This window comes from Borostomias antarcticus (genome assembly GCF_949987555.1).
Source record: "Borostomias antarcticus genome assembly, chromosome: 9".
In the NCBI taxonomy this organism is placed as follows: domain Eukaryota; kingdom Metazoa; phylum Chordata; class Actinopteri; order Stomiiformes; family Stomiidae; genus Borostomias; species Borostomias antarcticus.
The window spans coordinates 23,084,127-23,106,759 of record NC_140242.1 but is presented as its reverse complement, the minus strand read 5'-3'; the positions used below and the strand labels follow the sequence as shown (position 1 = coordinate 23,106,759).

At 45.4% G+C, this 22,633-nt stretch overlaps 1 protein-coding gene across 1 annotated transcript in view; it reads right to left on the bottom strand.

Annotated features, from left to right (window-relative positions):
* Positions 1-5,434: 5,434 nt before the first annotated feature.
* LOC311312907 (rho GTPase-activating protein 6) overlaps positions 5,435-22,633 on the bottom strand; it is a gene marked incomplete at both ends in the record, with an annotated part of 31,932 nt that continues 14,733 nt past the window's right edge. Inside the window, 11 exons of the mRNA XM_084442915.1 lie at positions 5,435-6,006; positions 6,275-6,552; positions 9,825-9,922; positions 11,183-11,362; positions 12,156-12,307; positions 12,450-12,600; positions 12,731-12,786; positions 12,977-13,172; positions 14,487-14,749; positions 16,197-16,268; positions 17,719-17,878. Of these exons, the coding sequence (XP_084299041.1) occupies positions 5,435-6,006; positions 6,275-6,552; positions 9,825-9,922; positions 11,183-11,362; positions 12,156-12,307; positions 12,450-12,600; positions 12,731-12,786; positions 12,977-13,172; positions 14,487-14,749; positions 16,197-16,268; positions 17,719-17,878 (2,178 nt within the window). The remainder of the gene's footprint in view (positions 6,007-6,274; positions 6,553-9,824; positions 9,923-11,182; positions 11,363-12,155; positions 12,308-12,449; positions 12,601-12,730; positions 12,787-12,976; positions 13,173-14,486; positions 14,750-16,196; positions 16,269-17,718; positions 17,879-22,633) is intronic.

Here is a 22,633-nt window from a genome sequence, read left to right as displayed (position 1 = left end):
GAGAGATACAAAGAGAGAGAGAGAGAGAGAGAGACATACAAAGAGAGAGAGAGACAGATGTAGAGACATTTAGTAAATAACAGAGGTAAAACATTTTTAAACCATTTTCCATGATTGAATATGTCCATGTTGTCACTGCTTATTAGGCAATGCAGGGAATGCATAGCAAACACAAGTAAGAAGGATATTTATCTTGGTCATGCTACCCTCTTGTGGCTATTCAAGTAAATTACCTAAATGTACTGTAGGTCATAGTTAACTATACCAGGTCAAGCCTGGCTTAATGCTGATGGCCTTTATGCACAACTATTACCCTCTGGGACAATAAAGATGTAGGCCTACAGTACCAACAACTTTTTATGCCATGTATTTACATAGCCTACTTCTCACAATGACATCTTCGCTTGATCAAACTCACTTGTCCTAAGGCCTTGAATTGCAGTGTTGTGCAGAGGGGCTTGATATGTAAAGTCATGGGGGGGTTATTCTCCTTTTATAATTTATAACACCAAATCATTATTTCTGCAAAACATTGTCATGGGGGCATTGATGGTAGCAGGTTGAAATGTACTCTGGTAGTATTGAGTTTCCATGTTCAGTTTTAAACGTTAAATCCCAAATAAATTATTGAAATTCCAATGATGCACGTGTGCTTTTGTCAACTATGATGCTGTCTGCTAATGGCAAATTGCAAAGTTTCACAATAAGACTGATAGCCAGTTAACTAACCCAGGGGTAAGAGCTAATTCAATTATTGTGCAGGATATATTAATGTATACATAATATTAAATTAAACTATAGTTCAGTTTATTTGATGCATGTCCAAGTATAGCAGTGGCGGCTGGTGACTCAAAAAACTGAGGAGGACAGGAGGAAGAGAGGCGAACCGCCCATGGGCGCCGGGGGGGCACTTTCCCTCAGTCAGTTATTATTTGAAATATCAACTTTGAAGTGGATTTACAGTCAATTTTAGCCTATGAAAAACTGAATAACACTTTCTTTAACTACATGCAGCATTTATTTATCATATTCATGATAAAATGTTACAAAACAACAAAAAAACATTGTAAGCAATAGTTGTTGTAATGGATTGTACTTTTCTCTAAAGAGAGAAAATAATGGATATTGGTGAGGTGCTGGAGAGGTTAGGTGATACATGGAAAATGTTTTTTGAAAATGAAAATGTTTTTGATTAGGGGACACTGAGGTGTGCTGGCTCTCAAACAGTTTGTTGGCAAATAGATTTGACAACTGGACAATGGAATACGTTGCACAGTAAATGCAGTATCCAACAGTTCGCTCATGGCTAGCTAGCAATGGTACAGCTATGGGATTAGCTCATTTGGGATGCTGTCAAAGCTGCCACTCTTATGTTGCTACAGCTACAATTATCACAGCAATATGAACATTCATTTGAAAGTTTTCCATCCACCCATCCATCACTGGATGAGGAATAAGCACGGCAAAGCGATCAATTATCACGCAAGCAGGAGCCAGGCTGTGGATTTCTCCGATCCGGTGTGGTTGCGACCCAGTCTATAGAAATGTTTTGGACGAGTTGCCGACAGTTTGCGCCTCCAGCCAATCTGCGCGCCTGCCTATGTCGTAGCCTGACGTGCACCTCGTAGCTAACGTTACCGGCTATAGCCAGCCAGTGGAACTGTCATGTTCAGACGACTCTAGCTTAAAAAGTATTTATGTCAGCTTAGATATTTAGATGGCTAGAATCAAGACAAATAGACAAACAGTTTGATGTATAATATGTCCCATAATACTTTCGGATGTATTATATTACGGAGCTACGAACACACAAAATGTCTCCAATGGCACAGGGAAGAGAAACACAGACATCAACGCCGACCCAATCGGCCTTCACTGTGGTAAATCTGGAATCTGGAATGTGATTGGACTAACAAAATGTCAATATCTGAATCCTGTTCAGACAGGGCCGGAGTACTGTCCTCCCTTGCGGTTATTTGCGGGAATTAGCCTCCCTTCCATAGATATCTATGGGTCCTCCAGCTGCATGTTATAGATGTCACTGTTGGAGCTTTAGAATTTCAATAATGGGTTTTTATCCATAGAGAAAACTGCTTTATGAACAAAACTGAGATAATATTAATTATGAATAAATAAATTCATATATTTATATTTTAATCCCTCTCTTCTCTCCAAAAACTGAGGACTGTCCTCCCCTGCCTCAATGGACGAGCCTCCACTGAAGTATAGGCATATACCAGTCTGACAGTATAGCCTTGAATAAACTCTTCCTCTCCACCGGAGTGAGTCAGGGAGTTCTTTCTAGTACAAGACTGTCAAACTTGCCGCTCTGTTCCCTGGCAGCGAGAAGCAGAGAGAGAGGGCTGGGAGAGCTTAAGATCTGCCTCGCGGGATGCAATGGGTTTCGCTGTGCCGTGTGCACTGATTAAAGTGAACTTGAACATGAAGCTGCGACACCAAACACTTAGCATTAGCTATGCATACTGTAGCTAGGCTAGCTATTACATCCATATATCTAGGCTAGGTCTGCTATACTATTCAGGGCTATACCCCGGTATAGCGCCCTGCCAGGAACCATTCTTTGCACAATATACTTTTTCACTCGGTCTACATTACCGCATCTACAGAGAATATTATTTTGTTATTCACCGAAGTGAACACAATTTTCAAAATATGAAACCCTTTTCTCTGAGGTGGCTACAGTTGCAGCCCCCGACTTTTTATATGAAAAGCACTGTTTTGCACTTAAATGGCACTTATCCACTGATATCCACTAGCCTGGCTTTGCGATCGTGATCTCTCTCCACCATAGACAAACAGCATGTGAGATCACGTGATTAGGGTCTGGAAGCCAGGCTAGTGAATACCATAATAGCTCCATGAGTGGATATCACTGGATTTGTGCCATTTAGTGAAAAAATCAGTGCTCTATAGAGGGTCTTCACGGCCAGTCATCAGTCGGCCAAGTTGGAGGTTGAAGCTACTGAATGTAGCTAGCTAGCTAGCTAGATAGATCAATAGACAGGTAGATAGACCTATCTATCTACTTATCTATCTAGTCGTTAGCCTAAACCTGAGCTTACACCTGCTAAACCCAAGCTTAAACCACCAACATGGCCGGCCGTGAAAACCCTCTATTTGCTAGTCGGAATCTATAGTGCAAGGGTTAACAAAACAGACCGAGCAAGCGAGCAAGGGACGGAATATTGGACAATCCCTGTGACAATGAACACATTGAAGACAATGCCACCTTTTTAGCACTCAATGAACTCCCTGATTTCTCTGAGGGGAGGGGGTGAGGGTGTAGTTACACCTACTGTCTCTAGGGGGAAATGGTCACACCAGCTACCTTGTCACACTCAGTAGAGCCGATGTCTCGCCATCAGCCAAAAACACACAAAAAACAAGGTTAGATTTGGTTAAAATTGTGCAAAAGAGAGTAAATTCCCACAAGCATCACAAACCATAACTGTACCTGTGCACTAACAAGGTTTTCCAGCATGCATATTTGACACGTTACACACTATTAACATTTTGCCTACTGTACTTCAAACAAGATGTATATGGGTAGAGTAGAAGCTACTCACCATTAGGCAGGCTGCTGAGGATTCAAATCTTTCAGAGAAAACTCTGAAAAAGCTCTAAGGATGAATGGTCAGTAACGGTCATGCTCGTGAGCGCTAGCTTGCCTGTGGTCCAGAGGCCAACCTCCATGCGCCTGGGAACCCGCAGCCCGGTCCCGTCCTGGTGGCAGAGCAGCGGCCTGGGGGAGAGCAGACAGCTCCGGGTCCTGCACTTCTATTGTGATCTGACACTATTACATATTTATGGTGTCTGAGAAACTGCAAAAACATCCACCTTCCACTCTGCTTCAGTGGAGCAGGAGCGACATGAGTTTCTGACCTTTTTTGAAACGGATTCTGAACAACTGTTGTGCAGCTGAAATCATGCATTATTAAGAATTGGAGAGACAGATTAAAATACATTTTTGGAGAAAAAAAAAATCACAATAGCACGTTTCAACCCAGGTTCATTGTCTGTTTTGTTTTACACAGAGGCTGATAACACTTGATATATTTATTCCTTCAGTCTAATTTAAATAGACTTCAGTAGCTGATTGGGAGTTGGGAGGTGGAAGAGTTGGACTTGCCAGTTGGAAAGCAGCTTGATTGGATGTAAAAAGCATCACAAAACGGATGTTTCTGGGAACCAATGAAACAATAACATTGTCATCTCACTGCAATTACTGTACAGTATGTCTACTGTAGATACAAGACAGACAGACAGACAGGCAAGCACAGTGACTCCAGGGAAACTACAGCATAGGAGGCATGTACACAGTAATTACTAAGAGGCAAACATTCCACACATTAAAAAAAGGAATTTTGAAACACAGGAGCATACATCATAATCATAACCACTTCTCAAGTCTTGAGAAACTAGGTCACTTATACGGAATATTGCACAATTAGCCTATTACATAAAAATGTTCCAGTTGATTTTTTCCTCATCAAATAATTGAGTCAAGAAGGTGGCAGTAAAACGCACATGGACTGTTGTATTTGGATGAGTGAATGGACATTGAAAATACAGTATCTGGGTCACATACTGTAAGGTCACAGTGAACTACTATGCTAGTGTGCTACTATGCTAGTGTACAGTAACAGAATTAAATCAACTAGGCAGTCGAATAGAAATGGGTAAAAAGACATGAAATGAGTGACCAAAACAGCAAAGTACAGTACGCTGCTCGACTAACCAATCAATACGTTTCACTCCACAACAGTGAGTGTGAAGTCAGTGCAGGTAGACTGCCAACTATAAGTGCAACCTCATATAATTCAGATTGTTTTGACAGCAGCTAAACAGCTTCACAATACACAAAGGCAATAGAAAGAAACATTAATTGATATCATGCTTCTTTTGGTAAATGCTAGTTATGCATCTAGTCAAAGATGCACAAAAATACACAGGTACTTACAGGCATTAATCATTTGGGTAGAAAATAAAAAGAAATAAGTTACATTTAACGGCCATGTACCAGGTTTTGTATACATTCAATTAATTCTACAAAATGATAGAGGGGTACAAATTACATGGCGAAATACTGTAACTGCTTGGTTTTCATTCTCTATTGATCTGGTTGTACTGTACAATACATTCACAAAATACACAAAATTATAAGCTCTTCAAAACACAGATAGAAGGCATAAGTGAGTCAAACATTATCCTGTCTCAAACATGTAGCGATGTATAAAAATCCAACTGACAAACAGCGATTGCTGTTTTGTTCTCAGGTGAGTCATGTTACAGCAACAAATGTGACACTGACCAACAGCAACACTGACCCCCCGGACACACTGACAGACAGTGGCACATCACAGTCAGCGGCAGAATGGAAGGAGCCGTTCCCCAGTCCCGCCCAGTGGGACCATCACACCAGTGTCTCTGGCAGCGTGTCCATGTTATCTGTCGACATGAGCCGCCATATCTGCCACCTCTCCGTCTGCCAGGCCGGGCCCCGGGGCCCTTTCCTCTCGAGAGGACCCGTCTCTAGCCCCGAAGTCTGCGGCTCCGGGCCGCCGCCCTGGGGGAGTGTCTGGGGGGCCGGGTGCCCAGGCTGGTGAGTGAGGAGGGAAGGTGTGGAGTGAGAGATGTGGCCCCCTCTGAGAGGTCCAGGGTAAGGAGGCGGGGGCCTCCCGTTGCCCCTGGTGATGGCCCTGCCGCTCTGGGAGGAAGGGCTGTGAGGGTGTCCTGCCCCGAGTGCCAGGTCCTCTGAGCTGCCGGCGTGCGGTCGGCTGTGACATAATAACGGACTTGCAGCCGGAGGCGGCGGACGCCCTCTCCACTCCTGAGGGCTGCTGCTGCAGCGAGTCACCGGGGGGTGTGGCCTGCACTCAGGCAGGCCCAACGAGGTTTGAGTTCGTCGGACAGGCGGCTTGCCGTTACCGCGGTGACCTCCGAGTATCTCCGGGGAGCCGCGCTCCAATATATCCCCATGGCAACCTGAGAAAGATGAAGCATTACACGGCAGCACATCAACGTATCTCACCTCTACAACGCCGTGCACAGATTAACACACAGTACCTGTCATCAACTGATGGTCACGCAAGTCTTCTCTTAGCGTTCTATGATAGGCTCCCCAGATATCTGTATGTTAATGTGGTGTTTCTATTAGTAACGGAACAAACAAAACACCTGTTTCTGAGCCCTAACAAAGCAGTGTTTTAAGTTGAACTCAATATCAGTGCGACATCGTCTACCTGTAGCTTACCTATGTCAGTGTCTGGTGTGAGGGAGGAGTCGCTGGGCCGGCCTTTGACGCAGCCAAACGGTGTGTGCTCCTCCGGGACCCTGAAGACGCTGTCCGGGAGGGGGCTGCGCTCCTCCCCGTCCCCCCGGAACTGGCACGTCATCGGCGGGCGGTCTGACAGCACAGGAGAGTTGTTGTCATAGGGGGACACCTCCCCACTGGAGGCCTTGTTGGAGTCACTGGAGGAGCGTCTCTCGGAGCGGGAGAAGGCCTCCTCTGTCCTTAGCAGACCTGGACCCCTATGGAGACACAATTATGACAGCAGTGTTTTGAAAAAAACACATTTGACCCTATTTTCATGCTGGTGCTATGCGGCATTGTGCCCTAGCACTGGCATTTACACGTTTCGTCTGTCGCAAGCAGAATGTTTCCCACCCCTCAGTCTCTTGGTGCAAATTGAAGGCGTTTGCGTGGCAGTGAGTTGGCCAGTGCAACGGGGTTGTGACTATGGAAATATCATGAAAACAGTCGGCACTATGCAAGTTTGGTGTCAAATAATGAGTTTGCGTTAAGACCCAACTAGACCACCTCTAAACGTAAATGCTGGCGCTCGGTGCAATTTGGGTACTTTATTGATGCGCACTGTGCACATTAATCTGAAATAGCATGAGAATGTTGTGTGAATATAGTGAATTACCTCCCACATTGAGGAAAATTATCCAATCCATGGGTAACTTGAAAGCTTCAAAACTATTCAACCACAAATGTGCGCAGGTGGTTTGTGATGCACTCTCCAGGGTGACATGTGTTTGCCAATTATCCAGGCTCTACTCATGACTCTTTCATCTTGGCCAACTCTGTCATTCCTACAGCCTTCCAGGGGGATGCTAGGGTACAACGGCTATCCATTAAAACCATGGCTGATGAACCATGGCTGCACAACATGCTTTTAACCGTCCCCTGTGTTCCTGTGTCCTTTTGGCAAGCAGCACATTTTGTCTTACCTCTTCGCTTCACATCATTGAACCGCTTCCTACGTTGGGCAGGGGTTCTCAAAGGACCCCCGGAGGATGAGGCAGTGATGACAGCTGCCACTTCCTCCCTAGCTGCCTTCACATCACTGGCCCTTGGGGGCTTTTTTGAAGTGCTAGATTTGCCCTTGACGGCTCTGTACCTCACGCACTAGCAAACTGCTCCTCACTTGTGAAGCACTCCCGGCGCAACTGTGCAAAACTGACGTGCCAGGAAATTGCTAATTCGAAATAGTGTTGGTTAGGGGTCTGCATGGGCCCAGGTCGAGTCTGTGACGTTCAGGCCTGGCCGAGAATAAGCCCGACTGTAATGCAACATTTGAAGCCCGAGCCCGAGTCAAAACCTGAAATATTATATTCCTCACTGTAAGATATCAGAAATAGTGCTGAAAGACACACACAAAACAGCAGCACGGCCTAAACTGACTTATTTTATTTTTGATTTACAATACAAACACATAGGCTAAAAACACAGCGTTGCTGTTGTGAATATGGGAAAGAAATGTATTAACTATGCCAATAAAAAAATAAAATAAACGTATTGAAGCCTATCTTGAATGTTCCTTCAAACTGGAACACACACACGACACAAATAGCCTACTTAGTCACAACTACGCACACAAGCCAGACCTTAGAGCACAGCAGAACAGGGCAGCAGGGGCCCCACACCAGCAAATAACTTATAAGAGCAATTATCAAAAAAACAATAATAACACAGGAAATCAGCAGTCACAGCAAACAAGAACTTGTTGATGGGGAGTGCCCAGTTCGGCATTTTACACACATCCATTAGGCTAAAAACAAACAGCAGGGCGACGGCGGCCCCAAAAACCAGCAAATAATTTATTATAATAAATCAGAAAATAATAATAAAATATTTGCCTGCATTTTAAGAAAGTCCAGCAACAGTCCAATATGCTGCAGGAGAGAGGATGTGCCGGTCTTTTTAAAGGACTACATTGCCTGTAGGCTCTTTAGTTATAGGCTATTACTCACGATCAGGTCAAAGTGCTTCCACAAGCTAGACTTCCCAGTCTCATTTGGGATTTTTAGAAGCTCTCTTTGCTATGTTCCGCTTCAGTTCTTCCATGGCTGACACTGTCACTGTTCTTCCATGGCTGACACTGTCACTGTTCTTCCATGGCTGACACTGTCACTGTTCTTCCATGGCTGACACTGAATGACTTATTTAAAAACAAAGGCTGTTGTCAGGCCTCAGGCCTCGTCAGGCTCTGGCTGGGACGCAGACCTCTAGTGTTGGTGCGCTGGTATTTAAAGGGAGGGAAAACAGGTGTTCTGGTTGGCCATTCTTAAACCAAACCTCCACCCCTCATATAACTGTGCTGGGGGTGTGCTAGCGTCCTCTGTCACAAAATTATGGGGAAAAATCCCTTTTGCGTCAGTCACAAAATCCCTTTTGCATCAGAGTTATCGACAGCGTTCAGATTCACCAACAGAGGGCCCATTGACTTGTTGTGTTCTTATTGCAAATACTACAGGCATACCACCAGAGGGCGATCAGGAGCTGTCTCAGAGCCAGGGAGACTTCCATTTGGAAGTAGCACAGCAGGGACATACACAGTATCTCTAAGAGTCAATGGGCTGTCCGCAGCGTGACCTGACCATCAACATTAACGACACAGTGGTGAAGCCAAACTCGGACTGCAAGAAATCTGGATGTGACCCTTTATGACCAACTGTCGTTCTTGGCACATATCACATCCGTTACACGCTCTTGCAGATTCCTGCTGTACAACATCAGGAGGATTCGCACTTTCCTCAGTGATGATGGCGTAGGTGCTAATCCAGGCTCTTGTCATCTCCCGCCTGGACTACTGCAACTCCCTCCTTGCTGAGGCCCCGGCGTCAGCCATTAAACATCTTGAGCTTGTCCAGAAAGCTGCTGCTCGCCTGGTGTTCAACCACCCCAAGTTCTCCCACACAACTGCCATTCTCCATTCTCTACACTGGCTCCCAGTAGCAGCTCACATCCAGTTTAAAACTCTGGTACAAGCCTACAGGGCAATGAAAGGAGCTGCTCCCTCCTACCTCCAGGCCATGGTCAAGCCCTACACCCCTTCCCGACCACTACGCTCTGCTACCTCGGGGCGATTGACAGTCCCGTCACTCCAAGGCCCTTGTGATCGATCGATACGGTCACGGCTCTTTTCTGTCCTGGCCCTACAATGTCGGAATGAACTGCCATGTGACGTCAGGACAGCAGTGTCGCGGCCCTTCTTTCGCCGCAAGCTTAAAACTCACCTCTTCAAGAAGTACTACCACGATCCTCCCTCTAAAGCACCTGTTGTATTCTTAGTTTCCTATTCTTGCACTTATGCACTTTCAGCACTAGATTATGCTCTTAGTCACTTGTTTAGAAAGGAGATACATTTGTGTGTTCTGGTGTGTAGTACAGAAGTACAATTACTTCCTACCGTAAATGCAATTATTGTACAGTAAGTCGCTTTGGATAAAAGCGTCTGCTAAATGACTGTACTGTAAATGTAATGTAATGTATCTAATGATCCAGGCTGACTCACGAGTACTGAGAGGTCTTCCTCCTCAGAAGGTAGTCCACTACATCAGGGTCCGTCTCCAGCAGACTCATCAGGATCTCATTCTGAAGCTCAGGGGGCACCTGAGGGGAGAAGAAAGCACAAACTGAACCTCAAATGAAGGTAGACAAAACACAAGCTGAACCTCAAATGAAGGTAGAACAAACACAACCTGAACCTCAAATGAAGGTAGACCAAACACAACCTGAACCTCAAATGAAGGTAGACCAAACACAACCTGAACCTCAAATGAAGGTAGACCAAACACAACCCGAACCTCAAATGAAGGTAGACAAAACACAAGCTGAACCTCAAATGAAGGTAGACCAAACACAACCTGAACCTCAAATGAAGGTAGACCAAACACAACCTGAACCTCAAATGAAGGTAGACCAAACACAACCCGAACCTCAAATGAGGGTAGACAAAACACAAGCTGAACCTCAAATGAAGGTAGACCAAACACAACCTGAACCTCAAATGAAGGTAGACCAAACACAACCTGAACCTCAAATGAAGGTAGACCAAACACAACCCGAACCTCAAATGAGGGTAGACAAAACACAAGCTGAACCTCAAATGAAGGTAGACAAATTAAATGTTTATATCATTCTTTACACGTTTGGGCTGGTTCACTCAATTCATTGTGGTTCATGTCCACTTCCGATTTACTGCACCATATATTATAAAGAGCAATTTAGACACAATGCAATGGGAAGGGCAAGGCATTGTTTTGATAAAAGCCAGAATAGTTTGTGTGTTGAAAGGACCAGCAGTGACACTGACAGAAAAAAAGCAAGGACCGGAAACAACGCTGTAATCAGATGTGACCTTCATCTGAGTCACCATCCAGAGGGGCTGGTCCTGGTCTGTTCACTGAACCGGGCCCCACTAGGACCAGCAGTCGAAACCAAACGGCATGAGTTTGTTAGCTTAGCCGTAATGGAGCTTGGTTTTATGAGTGACTGTGGTTTCAGTGCTTCTCCAAATTTATAAAGCTCCTGTTTACATTTCATTAGATGGAACCACTCAAATTAAGCTTGAAAGTTCTCCCTTAAACACGTTGTGGTATTCTTCTTGGAAAAGGGGAACAGTGACTAAGAGAGTTACAGTAGGTAGCTTTGCTTTTCCATTGTACGAGTTGTCCTGTATCTAGTCAGATTTACTGGAAGGTTCATTGTTGCAATAAAAGTGCTTCTCGGTAGTGGTGTCTTACCATGAAGACAACATTCTCAGCAGTGGTGTCTCACCATAAAAAGAGTTTTAGTAGTGGTGTCTCACCATGAAGACAGTCTCAGTAGTGGTGTCTTACCATAAAAAGAGTCTTAGTAGTGGTGTCTTACCATGAAGAGAGTCTCGTGTGTGTTGATCATCCTCTGGACCACACCGATGACGGCCGTGCTCTCCTCTGCTCGGGCGAAGCTCTGGACAGCAAACTCCTTGTCTGAGCTCTTCTGCTTGTGCAACAGGTTGGGGCCAAAGATGGTGGCCAGGTTGAGTGATGTCATCTTGTTCCCAGTTATCTAAATACACCAGTATAACACTGAGTTGAAAACAAATACTGTATGTAACACATACTGTATGAAATGTCTATCTCTCTCTCTCTCTCTCTCTCTATCTCTCCATCTTTCACTGAGAGCATTTTTGATCCTGTGGTTTCGTTCTCTTCCGCCAAAGCTGGCATACCCTAGTTCCTTCTGCTGTGTGGAATTAAAGGAGTTTATCCTATCGTCACCATAACCCCAGTAATAACAGGATACTGAAGCCCGAATTGATCTGAGTCGCCATCCTGTTACCTCATAACTCCCAGCCCTTTGTGTGACAGTTAGCCAAGAATTGTCTTTGACCCTGGCTGCGACAGGAAACACTTCAGGATAATGCCGAAAGGTTTGTTGATGCACATTAATTGGCAAAAGTACTGACGGAAAAAAGTTCAAAATAGACTATATTATTTCTATAACTTGAACAACACTCTTTGCAGATCAAATGTCAGTTGATTTGTCATCCTTGTGATGGTGTTAACGATCAATGGTGTTAATGAAGAAAATCTTTAGTACAGTAGTGTTCGCACACCCAGAGAAGAATGGGGATGTGCAGCTAACATGCCCCTTATACCAGCAAAACAGTTATGTTTGTCCCACAGAGGTGAAAGGCTCACTACACAAATACATTCACTTTCATTTACTGTAACTTTATGCTCAATGTCTGGCTTAACAAATCTATTGAGTATGAATACAGAAGCTTGTCGCTCCAAAACGACATGACAAAGGTGAATCAGACTACTGAGCTGTTGACGCACAACGTTCCTGTGCTTACCTCCTGTCCCTCCTTGTCATGGCTGTCCCCAGCGTGGGCGGCCACCGTGGACAGGAAGTGAAGCAGGCACTGCAGGGTGTCGCTGTTGCAGGGAGGAAGCAGGTAGACCAGCAGCTGCATCACACTCTCCTGTTCTGAATGGCCTAGTATTGCTGAGGAAGACCAGATAAAAAGACCAGGCAAATAAGTGTGTGCCAGAGTGTGTGTATGTGTGTGCCAGTGTGTGTGTGTTTGTGTGTTTGTGCACGGTATTACAGTATAGGGTGTTAGGGTGTGGGAGAGTGTGCTCCTTACACATGGTGTTGATGAAGGCCGTGTAGAGCTCTCTGGTCAGCAGGGGGTCGGACATGTCCCTGAGGAACTCCTTAAGTAGCGCGGCAACGTCGTGGACGCTGTGCTCCTCGTCCAGCTGCAGGTCCACCCCCTGGTCACACTCCTCCCGAAGCTAAGACAAAACACAGCTCAGCACCACCAGGAAATATGTCCTCTAACCAGAGATAGAACTTGTTGTATCTCATTGTTTCATGTCATTAGGTGAAGGCCTAGGCATGTTACTAGGGATTGTGAAACGTTACCTGTCTCACTCTCTTCTTAGAGCTTCCCACGCGGAAGATTCCGACTGTCTGTAGACCTAACAGACAGAAAAGAGGAGCCGCTCGCAATTACCTCAGGGACTGTGGGGTAATTAGTTCACAACATTGTATACCTCGCCTCAGTGAATCACTTCTGATGAAACCACTTTTGCGCCTTTTACTAAGATCATTTTGAGGTTACGATGTTGCTTGTACAAGGGCTGTGCATGTAGAGGGGACTACTCGTACCGTATTTCTCCAGGTGCTGGCGGCAGCTGTCCACCACCCTGGGCACCTGTCTGTAGATGGGGTTGAGGCTGAGCTTCTTGTCCCGTTGCTTCTTCTTGCTGCTGGGCGTCTCGGCGGGCAGGGACAGCTGGAGGGCCTCCAGCAGGCGAGACTGATTGTCATCGAGGTCAGTGATGCAATCCACAGACACGCCCCCCTGCCAGACACAGACGGGCGAGGACAGGACAGTCATGGGGTGGTGACGGCATGGATGACACGCAGTCACACGGCTTGAACAGGGCTCCGTATACAGTATGGTAGCTTTACAGTATGGTGGGTAAGAAGGTTAGCTGGTGAGTAGGGTTGCAAAGGGGCGGAACATTTCCGAGAAATGTAGGAGATTTTGACTTTTTATGTAGCCTATAACAGCTTTGTTTCAACAACTTTTTATTGTATACATTTATTTTAGGATTTTACCCATCCCCCCCCCAATTTGGTAGCCAATTTACCCTGATCTAGTGCCCAATTACCCCCTACTAACTGTTGAGGAGGATTCGTCAAACAACGCGGCCGGTCAACAATACGAAGGGGAGAGACAACTCCTTGACTATCTCAGCTTGCAACCGTAATTCCAACACCAGACAGGCTTGCTGTTGTGTGACAAACCCTAAAGCCGAGATTAAAGTAACCACCCTTGGGGAGTGGCGGCCCAATAGGCCCCTCCCTCTGGGATCCGGCCATACTCAGATCTGGCGAGACCGTCGGTCCCCGGTGGGCAGCTGCACCAGAACACGATCCATTAGACCGCTACACCACCGCGGACCCCTATAACAGGGAACTTAAATGTAGCCCAGTTGGGGAAAAAACATAAAATGCAATTCTTTTGTAGATCTGGATCTTGCAGATTGCAGCATGATCTTGGTTAAAACAACCTGATTTAATGCAAATTCAGTTGAATTTCAACTCTGCACTGTGCATTCCTCCATCACATGTGCAGTGCATTCTTCCATCACATGCACAGCTAATTCCAAGTACCCTGCACACTGAGAGGGCAGTATAATCCAGTAAAGCTCTACTCACAAATAGTTTAAGTCAAAAATGTCATTTTTAAAACCCCCAAATTCCCAGTTTATTCCCTTTAATTCCTGTTAATTGCCATTCATTCCTAGAAATTCCTGTTAAATCCCATGGAAAGTTTCCAACTTTGAATATTCCTTGACTGTTGCAACCCTACTCGTGAGTGAATCCTATATCTCCCGTTAACCATCGAGGCATTTGTTACAGTCACACGTAGTCACAGAGAGCATGCGGGCCTGGGTTCAGTTCTTCTATTGCTGCCAGGTATCATCATGTCTTAGTCACAATGTACTGTATATGTTGAAATGACGTTCCATTCAGAGCCGTTCAGCCGACTCTGGGGCAGGCGTGGCTGCGCGTGCGCGGGGCAGGTTCGAGCGTGTGGGGCAGGCGTGGCTTACCCTCCTGTGCGTGCGCGGGGCAGGTTCGGGCGTGTGGGGCAGGCGTGGCTTACCCTCCTGCGCGTGCGCGGGGCAGGTTCGGGCGTGTGGGGCGAGGGTGACTCGCTGGGGGTCTCTGAGGTGGAGCTGAGGGAGGAGTTGCTGCTGGACAGCTCCTTGGCGCCCCTCTTGGAGGCGGAGGCGAGGTGAAAGAAGGAGGTCACGAGGTCGTTGGGCTCACGGGGCTCCTCCCTCTGGGGCTCCTGACGCTGTCTCAGTGCCCGGCCGTTGGATATCACCTGCGACAGCGGAATGCCAAACGCCCGAGGCGTAGACTCTGTGGAGGAGGGAGGGGGGGGGGTGGTGGGGGGTCCAGAGTTCAGACCCAGCGTTGGCTGGCAGTCAACACTGAAACATCCACAAACTTGTTGCGGAGTATTGAGTAACATGTTCTGTGCCAGTACACCCCTATGTTATGTTATTTTATGCGCTAAAGATTTCTCCGTTCCTATGTTCTTCATGTTTTCCATAAGGCTTCTAATTCATATCAGGCGCTCTTACAGTGAATATACCGATACTCCTCTAGCAACTCAACTGATCATTGGGGAAATGCAGAGTTTAACAAAAACAATATCCCATTACTGTACAGTCTCCAGAGTCAAGGAACACATACAGTACTTTCTGATCTGTCGGTAGAACCAGGAGAGAGAGAACAGAGGTGAGGAGCGGGGGTCGGCCAGGCCTGAAGACAGGCCTCGATGACTGAGGCTCCTCTCAACATTGTTTTTGTTATTTCCCAGACCGCCCAGCTGACAGAGAAACGCACATTCCTGCCAACATTGTTGCTGGGGGCTGGGCAGAGCAGTTAACCCAAAATCCGGTATTTCACACAGTGGGAGGATCCTACGCTATATTTTCCCTCAGTGCTCGGTGCGTATAAACAGCTGAGAATGCCTGCTCCAGTGAGCTCCACATAGCTCCAGTGAAACGGATCAAACAGTGCCTTCTCCACTGTCAAGGACTGGCTGGGCCTGTGTGTGAGAAAACAAGGCCCAGCTGGGGAGGAACAAAGGTCCAACGGGCCTGGCTCAGCAGCTATCCCACAGGATCTTTATACCACTACTAAAAGGAGTTGTGTTTATCTTTGCTGGGATGGAAAGACTAACAATAACATCAGCCCTCACTGTGCAGCAAGACAGCTTTATCACAAGACATTTTTTGATAGACTCAAACAATTCCAGCATTTCAGCTGCAAAATTCCTGAAATGTTCACAAACTTCCCAAAATTCCCAATGGGAATTAGTGGGAATAAACTGGAAATGTATAAGAATTCATAGGAATAGATTCTGTTTTCCAGTTTTTCCCATCAATTACCTCGGCCCCATCGACAGCTGGGAGAGAGGTAATGTTTTCGGTGGTGTGTGTTTATTGGTCTATTGATTTGTTAGCAAGATTACACAAAAACAGCCTGACTGATTTTCGGTGGAGGGTTGAAGCATGGGCCATCATAGAACACATTACATTTGAGAGCGGATCTGAATCACGGGGTGGGTCCACAAGCTGCCCAAACACGGACAGCCATTCGCCTCCATTCAGATAATTCCCATGGGAAGTTTGTGAATATTCCCAGAATTTTGCAACCCTACCGGCATTATACCATAACCTGGTAAAATATCCTTTCACCATGCAGCCACAGGATTACTGTAACTTGCATTAGTTAGTAAATGAACAAAGTGCACATTACAGTACCTCTCTAAATGTTACTTGCTGCAGGGAACTGTTACCTTTATCTTTGCTCTTCTCTTTAGCCAATGAATCCAGCTTCACTCTGAGTGATTTCTTACGCTTCTGGCCATCTGTAAATATAGAACACAGTTACATGTATGTACCATCTGGACCCTCGTAACTTAACATACTGTACCTGCTAGTACAGTACATGTCACTTTCTGACATAATAATGAAGGCTTGTTTATGTGTTAGCTTCCTCATATCTCTCATCTCAATCTGAGAGAGAAGAAACACTGTTCCACTACCAAACCCAAATCATAAATCACATCATGATCGGCATTTGGAATGTGAATTTTAATTTACAGTCCTCCCATTGCACTGTAGCCTACGTGACTGTCTACACGAATGCATGCCTGTACCAACAGTACCTAAATTAATTTGTGGACAGAGAGGTCACAACATCCATAGATAGATTATGAAATGATGGACCCCTGGGCCCAGACATGTAAAGAGCCCCCCCCCCCACCCATTTGAATCAAATTTTTGAATTTGCCCAATGAGACGGCACCCAATTTGCAGATGATTTGAGAAAACTCGCAATAAAAGCAGCTTTATTCAGCTCGGTTTTGACTCGAGGGACCTCAACTCTGGACTTAGTTGAAGGGCCGATATTGCATGGAGTACTCAGCCCCTCTAAAGTACTATAAACACTCACTTAAAAACTATAGGTATCATGATGATTTCTTTCTTGTGACGTCTTCAAAGTGAATGTTTAGGCTATTGCTTCAGTTTTTCAGCAGGATTTTTGAGGCTCTGTTATTGAATGAATGACTACTGTAAGCCTTTTGACTATGCAACAAGAAATGCAAAGGGCCCCCTGAGCTCTTGGGCCCCTGGGCCTGGGCCCGGTAGGCCCGTTCAGTAATATGTCTTTGACAACATCTACTGTATCAACATTTCAAAGGACACCAACAGCATTTTTGCCAACATCTGACAATTCTATTTTCCTCCAGAGGTTTGAGACATAGTGTCATAGTGGAGGACTGGTGAATGGACTGGGAGGCTGTTGAGTGTGTGTCCCATGTCAGCACAGAGATGCTAAGCCCTGGCCACACAAGGGAATGTGATCCATGACAGATCTAGGCTGACAGGAAGCAGAGCATGAGGTGAAGACAGATAACATCACACCATTGGAGAGGAGGTCAAGCAACGCAGCTCCAGGGCCCAGTCACTCTCTAAATTTATGTCATAGAAAATCACTTCATAGAAAGCCTTTAATATAAATTTCCTTGGAAAGTATTCATTTATTAGTTGTTTAAAGTTGTTTCCATAATATGCAAAGTCCAGAACAAAGACTAGACATGTGTCTCTGTTTTGGTGTCTGTCGAGTAACATCAAGACATGTTGTGACAAGCCTGGGAACAAATAGCCTTGCTAGTTGAATGGGAGCCTAGGATAAGTGGTTACATGGAGAGGTATGGGGATATGGCCTGTGTGTGAGTGTGTGTGTGTGTCAGTGGATGTGTGCGTGTGTGTGTGCGTGTGTGTGTGTGTGTGTGTGTGTGTGTGTGTGTGTACCTTTAGGGATGGCGATCTGGCAGTTGAGGTCGTAGTCCTGGATCAGTCGGCTGAAGGCTACTTCCTGTAGGCGCACTCTCTCCAGCTCTGACAGGCTCTGCAGGGGCACAGGTTTCAGACGAACACTACGCCCTGACATGCTGTTCCAGGTGAAGTCGCCCTGCGAGGAAACCAGAAAGACACACACATACACACACACGTCAGAGACATCCATCACTTCTCTCGCTGGTCATGCTCTTTGAAGATCCTTTAGAACTCATAAACCAACAGATACCTTTGCCTCACTTCCCAACTGACTAGCCAGCGCATCAGTCATCTGTCATTTCCCACGGCTAAAGATGAGACCTCTCTGAGCAAAGACAGTTGTTTTCAGGCTGATCGTATTGTTTCAGATGATGGAGTGAGGTTTCAGGAAGTGTCCCTTTCTCTCATTGTGAAATGCCTTGTTTATGTATTTCACAAACTTTTCAACCCTGGAAGGATATAAAACACATTTGGTGCTGATATGATCTATTGATTTATCTATTCCCGGGTGGACGGTTCTTCTTTTCCCAAAACAGGGATTTTGGAAGCAACTGTACAGTAAAAGAGTCTTGCCAACCAAGAAGAAAGCAAGAATTTTAGATGATACAGCACATGTTCTTTCTACAGCAATCCTACAGTAAAAGCAGAAGTACACTGTAGAACACACTCTGCACATCTCCTTCCACTCCACCTCCCGGATGAGAAGCGAATGGACCGGGAGCAGAAGAGAGGGTTTTATAACATTGTTCATTAGCCACAACCTGGTAAATCCAACACTTCTTGGTCGCCCACCCAAACTATACGTGTCTTCTTCCTGTCGTTGGCGTGGAGTCACAGGGCCAGTTTCCAGCAGATCATCAATAAAAGCCTAGATGTCGCCGTCAGTTGTGTGACTATTGAGGAACTCTGTGAGAAACACAGAGGGCCGCGTCTCTCGCTGTCCTTGCGCTTGCCAAAGCACCCTCAATGCTCAGGAATCCCAGACGTTCACAGTCTGCCCGAGCTCTTCCAGAGAGACCTCACAAGTGTAATACTGCTGCTCAACCCCCTGCTGCTGAATCACCACTGCTCATGGAAAATATTACATGACCAACATTCTGCTCTCCAGTAGTGAACCCTGGCTAAACAGTGTGACCTGTCAAAAAGACCAGTCGTACACCAGTAAACGAACTGTGATGTAAACACCTCTGTCACGGTAATAAGGATGAGCCATTGTGGGGTCTGCCTTCATTGGGCACAAATAATCTAGTCTAAAATCCTCGACCTCCGAGTGGCTCCTTCAGAAATCCGTGGTGCAGATTACAGTCCCTTTGATCCACTGCAGCCAAACCACTCATTTGAGACAAGATTCATGCTCCGGAGAGGCTTAGCAGCTCATTAGAGGGCTGAGACTTACAGTAAGGAGATTTTCGCTTCAGGCTGGAGCATCATCGGTAGTCAACACACCATTGCACCGTGCAGATATTACAGGGTCTTTGCCACAGAGCCAGTTTATTTTGTTCGGGATTCACTACAAGCTTGAGAAAGGCATTATATTGATCCCTTTTAGTTACTGTACCAATTGTATAGGATAATAGGGAATGTAGTCTTGGTAACCAGTATAACAGGCCACCCCAGAGTGTTGTTGCCACATGGAGAGATCCACATGGTTCCATTACCCCCATATCCTCTCATGTAGAGAAGACAGACATGTGCAGCTGTACACCGACATTCAGCCTTCCCTCAACAGACTGGCTCTCTTGCAGTTCCCTCTGCGTCTGTCCACTTGAGCCCAGATTGCAGTGGGCAAAGAATGTGTTTAATCTCCCTTCATGTCAAAGAATAAAGGCCAAATACAACGGCTGGGTGTCATCCACACCTGTGAGGTATCAACACCTAGAAACACATCACTCTGCGGTCTAAGCATGAGGCTCTGGTACAGCTGCCCACTAGGGGCCGGGTTTCGCACCCTGGCCTCACCAGATCCAAATTATGGCCGCATCCCCCGGGGACTAACATATGGGGGAGCTGCTCCCGAGGGTGGTCAGTTTAACTTCGGCGCCAGGGTCTGCCGTTCTACAGCGACCCCGTCCGGTGTCACGGTCAAAGGTTTGAGAGAGTCAAGGAAGCTGACTCTCTCTTCTGGATCACCGACCGCGGGGTTGTGCAACGGAACCTCCACAGCAGCGACAGGGGACAACTAGACAATAGGTCGGGTGTGGTCGGCTAAAGTGGGTTAAAATGGGATAGAATCAAAAAAAAGGGAAAGAAAGGAAACACATCACTCTATCAAAAAGGTTACCAAATACGGTGATAAGCCTGATTAAGTTATCAACATGACATTATCAACATGACATCATGTTCTGTATTAAGGGGAAATACAAGGCAGGTTGTCATCAAGTCAAATATGATTCTAAGATTTTGTTTAACATAACATAAAAAATAAAAAAAAGATTCTACTGGCTGTACAGCTTCACTAGCTGTACTTGTGTGTAGCACAGCACACAGCTTTTCCATTCAGATTAGCTGTAATGATAAATGTCATCTGCTCAATCCAGACATTCCTCCGGAGTGAGTACATGGGAGTGGAGGCTTTCGCAGATCAGAGTAGATACGCTAAACTTCCCCCAGGCCCTCTCTGACACAGAGAAGCAGAACGCGGTCCCGTCATTCAGCTGTGTATCATAAACAGTATAACCACCACCAATCCTCCTCTCATGAAGCTCTCCCACTCTTCTGTAGTTGTTGAAATTCTTTGAAAATGAACTGTTTACTGAAACCTTGTGCTGTGTGACCGATGTTGGCTTGATGTTGCTGCAACACTACTTCAAATGGAAGCTACCTGCATGTGTTCTGAGTGCCGTGTTATGAGCAGGGAGTGAAGGATGATTCTGAGCGCAGGTTAAGTGAGTACTGTAAGTGAGATAGGTTTAGTGAGCAAATGAGATGTGATCACTTGAGCGGATCATCGACTTATAAGCAACCCTGAGGTTAATACTGTATCTCACCCCGGAGCAGGTACAGGTATTGAGACACATTACGCAATTCAGAGCTAACCTGCATGGCAGGACATAGGGTGACAGATACACCCAATACAGCAAACAGATATAACCTTATGCCATTGTATTATGCAACAAAGCATATTAACGCCACTGTAGGACATATCCTATCTACTGTACTGAGTAAACACCTGACAGAGCTAACACACACAAACTGAGTGTGTTCAGCAGCAGTCCCTTCTCCCTGTTGTTGGTCTGATATAAAAAAGGCAGTTTTAGCTGTCGTTCAGTGGAATACAATGAGTGGAAATGAATGAGGTAAACACACCATAGTGAGATGGAGAGCCTAGATTGCAGCTATTAAACACACTTGAGCTCTATTCTGCCTAGATAGGCTGATGAATATTCCTCCCTGCTCAGGAAGTATCTCAATGGAAAATTCAAGGAGAGCCGCCGTCTACGAAGAAGTGTTGAAACTGTTGAAAATTCACTCTAGAAAAAGATAATATAACAAGCATAATGTTTGAAATCTCAAACACCTCTAGGCCTGATAAAGACACCAGGCAGACAAAAAAACAACACATCCCTCTGATGTGAATTGATTGAGATTCCTTGTGTTGTGCTAAACAATATTAATATACTGTATGTCAATGAGGCTGGTGTCAGGTTAGCTGACTATGTCAAACAGAATGAATGCCATAGGGATTGTCCATCAAACTGTCACAAGTAAACATTGCAGCCTTCCAGACACTGCTATGCTTCTAAACAATGTGTTTGTGTATACTTAATACTTCCTGGTATTAACAACAAGGTCAAACACTGCTTGTTATCTGGCTTCAAGGTTATCATGATACTGTAGTAAATCAAACCCAAATTTTAAAAATTATTATAAAAGTTGTTTAGAGTAGGCTATAGCCCTAGCGAAGTGGGAACCTCACTTTTTATAATCTTAAAAACGAGCACAGAACGCTTGAGTACAATGGTGGAGTAATGTTTACGTTTATAATGTGTCTGAGAAGGAAAACAATTGCCACAGTAACAGGGAGTGGTACATGGAAGGGAGTCACCTCTTTCTTCCTAAATTAATTAGTAACAAGCTGTGGTTGCTAACTTGTTTAATGATCTGGTGGTCCCACACAGTCAGGAGACTGTGTCCTTCCCCTGGTGAGTGACATGGTTGAACGGCCATGGTTGTGTAATTAATGGCCATAGGTGAAGGGGTGAAGGCCAAACGGATGTACAGAATTTAAAGCAATGGTAACTAACTTCTGTGCCTGTGATAAGACCCCACCTAATCACTAAACTAATTCCTAGATAGAGTTAACACAAACTTGGTCCACATCAACAGTCCTCGGCTAGCTCAAATCTAGCTCAAATCATGCTCAGCTAACAGTACATAAACTGAGATGACATCATAACCCTGGCTGACTTCCATAGAAAACACACACTAACCTCTGCTCTGGACCGAAACATTCTCAGATCTTTTGTAGACACGGGCCACAGCAATCATAACCACGCATCACACTCCCAGGAATGACTTATTTTCAGCAGCCTGCCTCTCAGATATAATCAAACAGGTGGATGAAGTGAACCTGTGGTGGTTCTGATATCACACACATCAATCTCTTCACCATATTGTATAATACAGTATGGTGCATTGACAGAGTATAGTCGTTCAATAATTCCCCAAACAATTCATGGGACTATCCATAATGGTTCTTTGCCAAATGCATGATTGATTCTTTCCTGAATGATGTCACAAGATAGTCAATGCTTATTATCTACAATAATTCCCACATGACCAATACACAAATCCAACTAAGGCTGCTAAAGATCTGTCCACCTCATGGCCAAAACTTGTTTAAAGCAAACTTTTTAGAAGGTCTGACTGTTTCAACAGAACAATTCTGGCC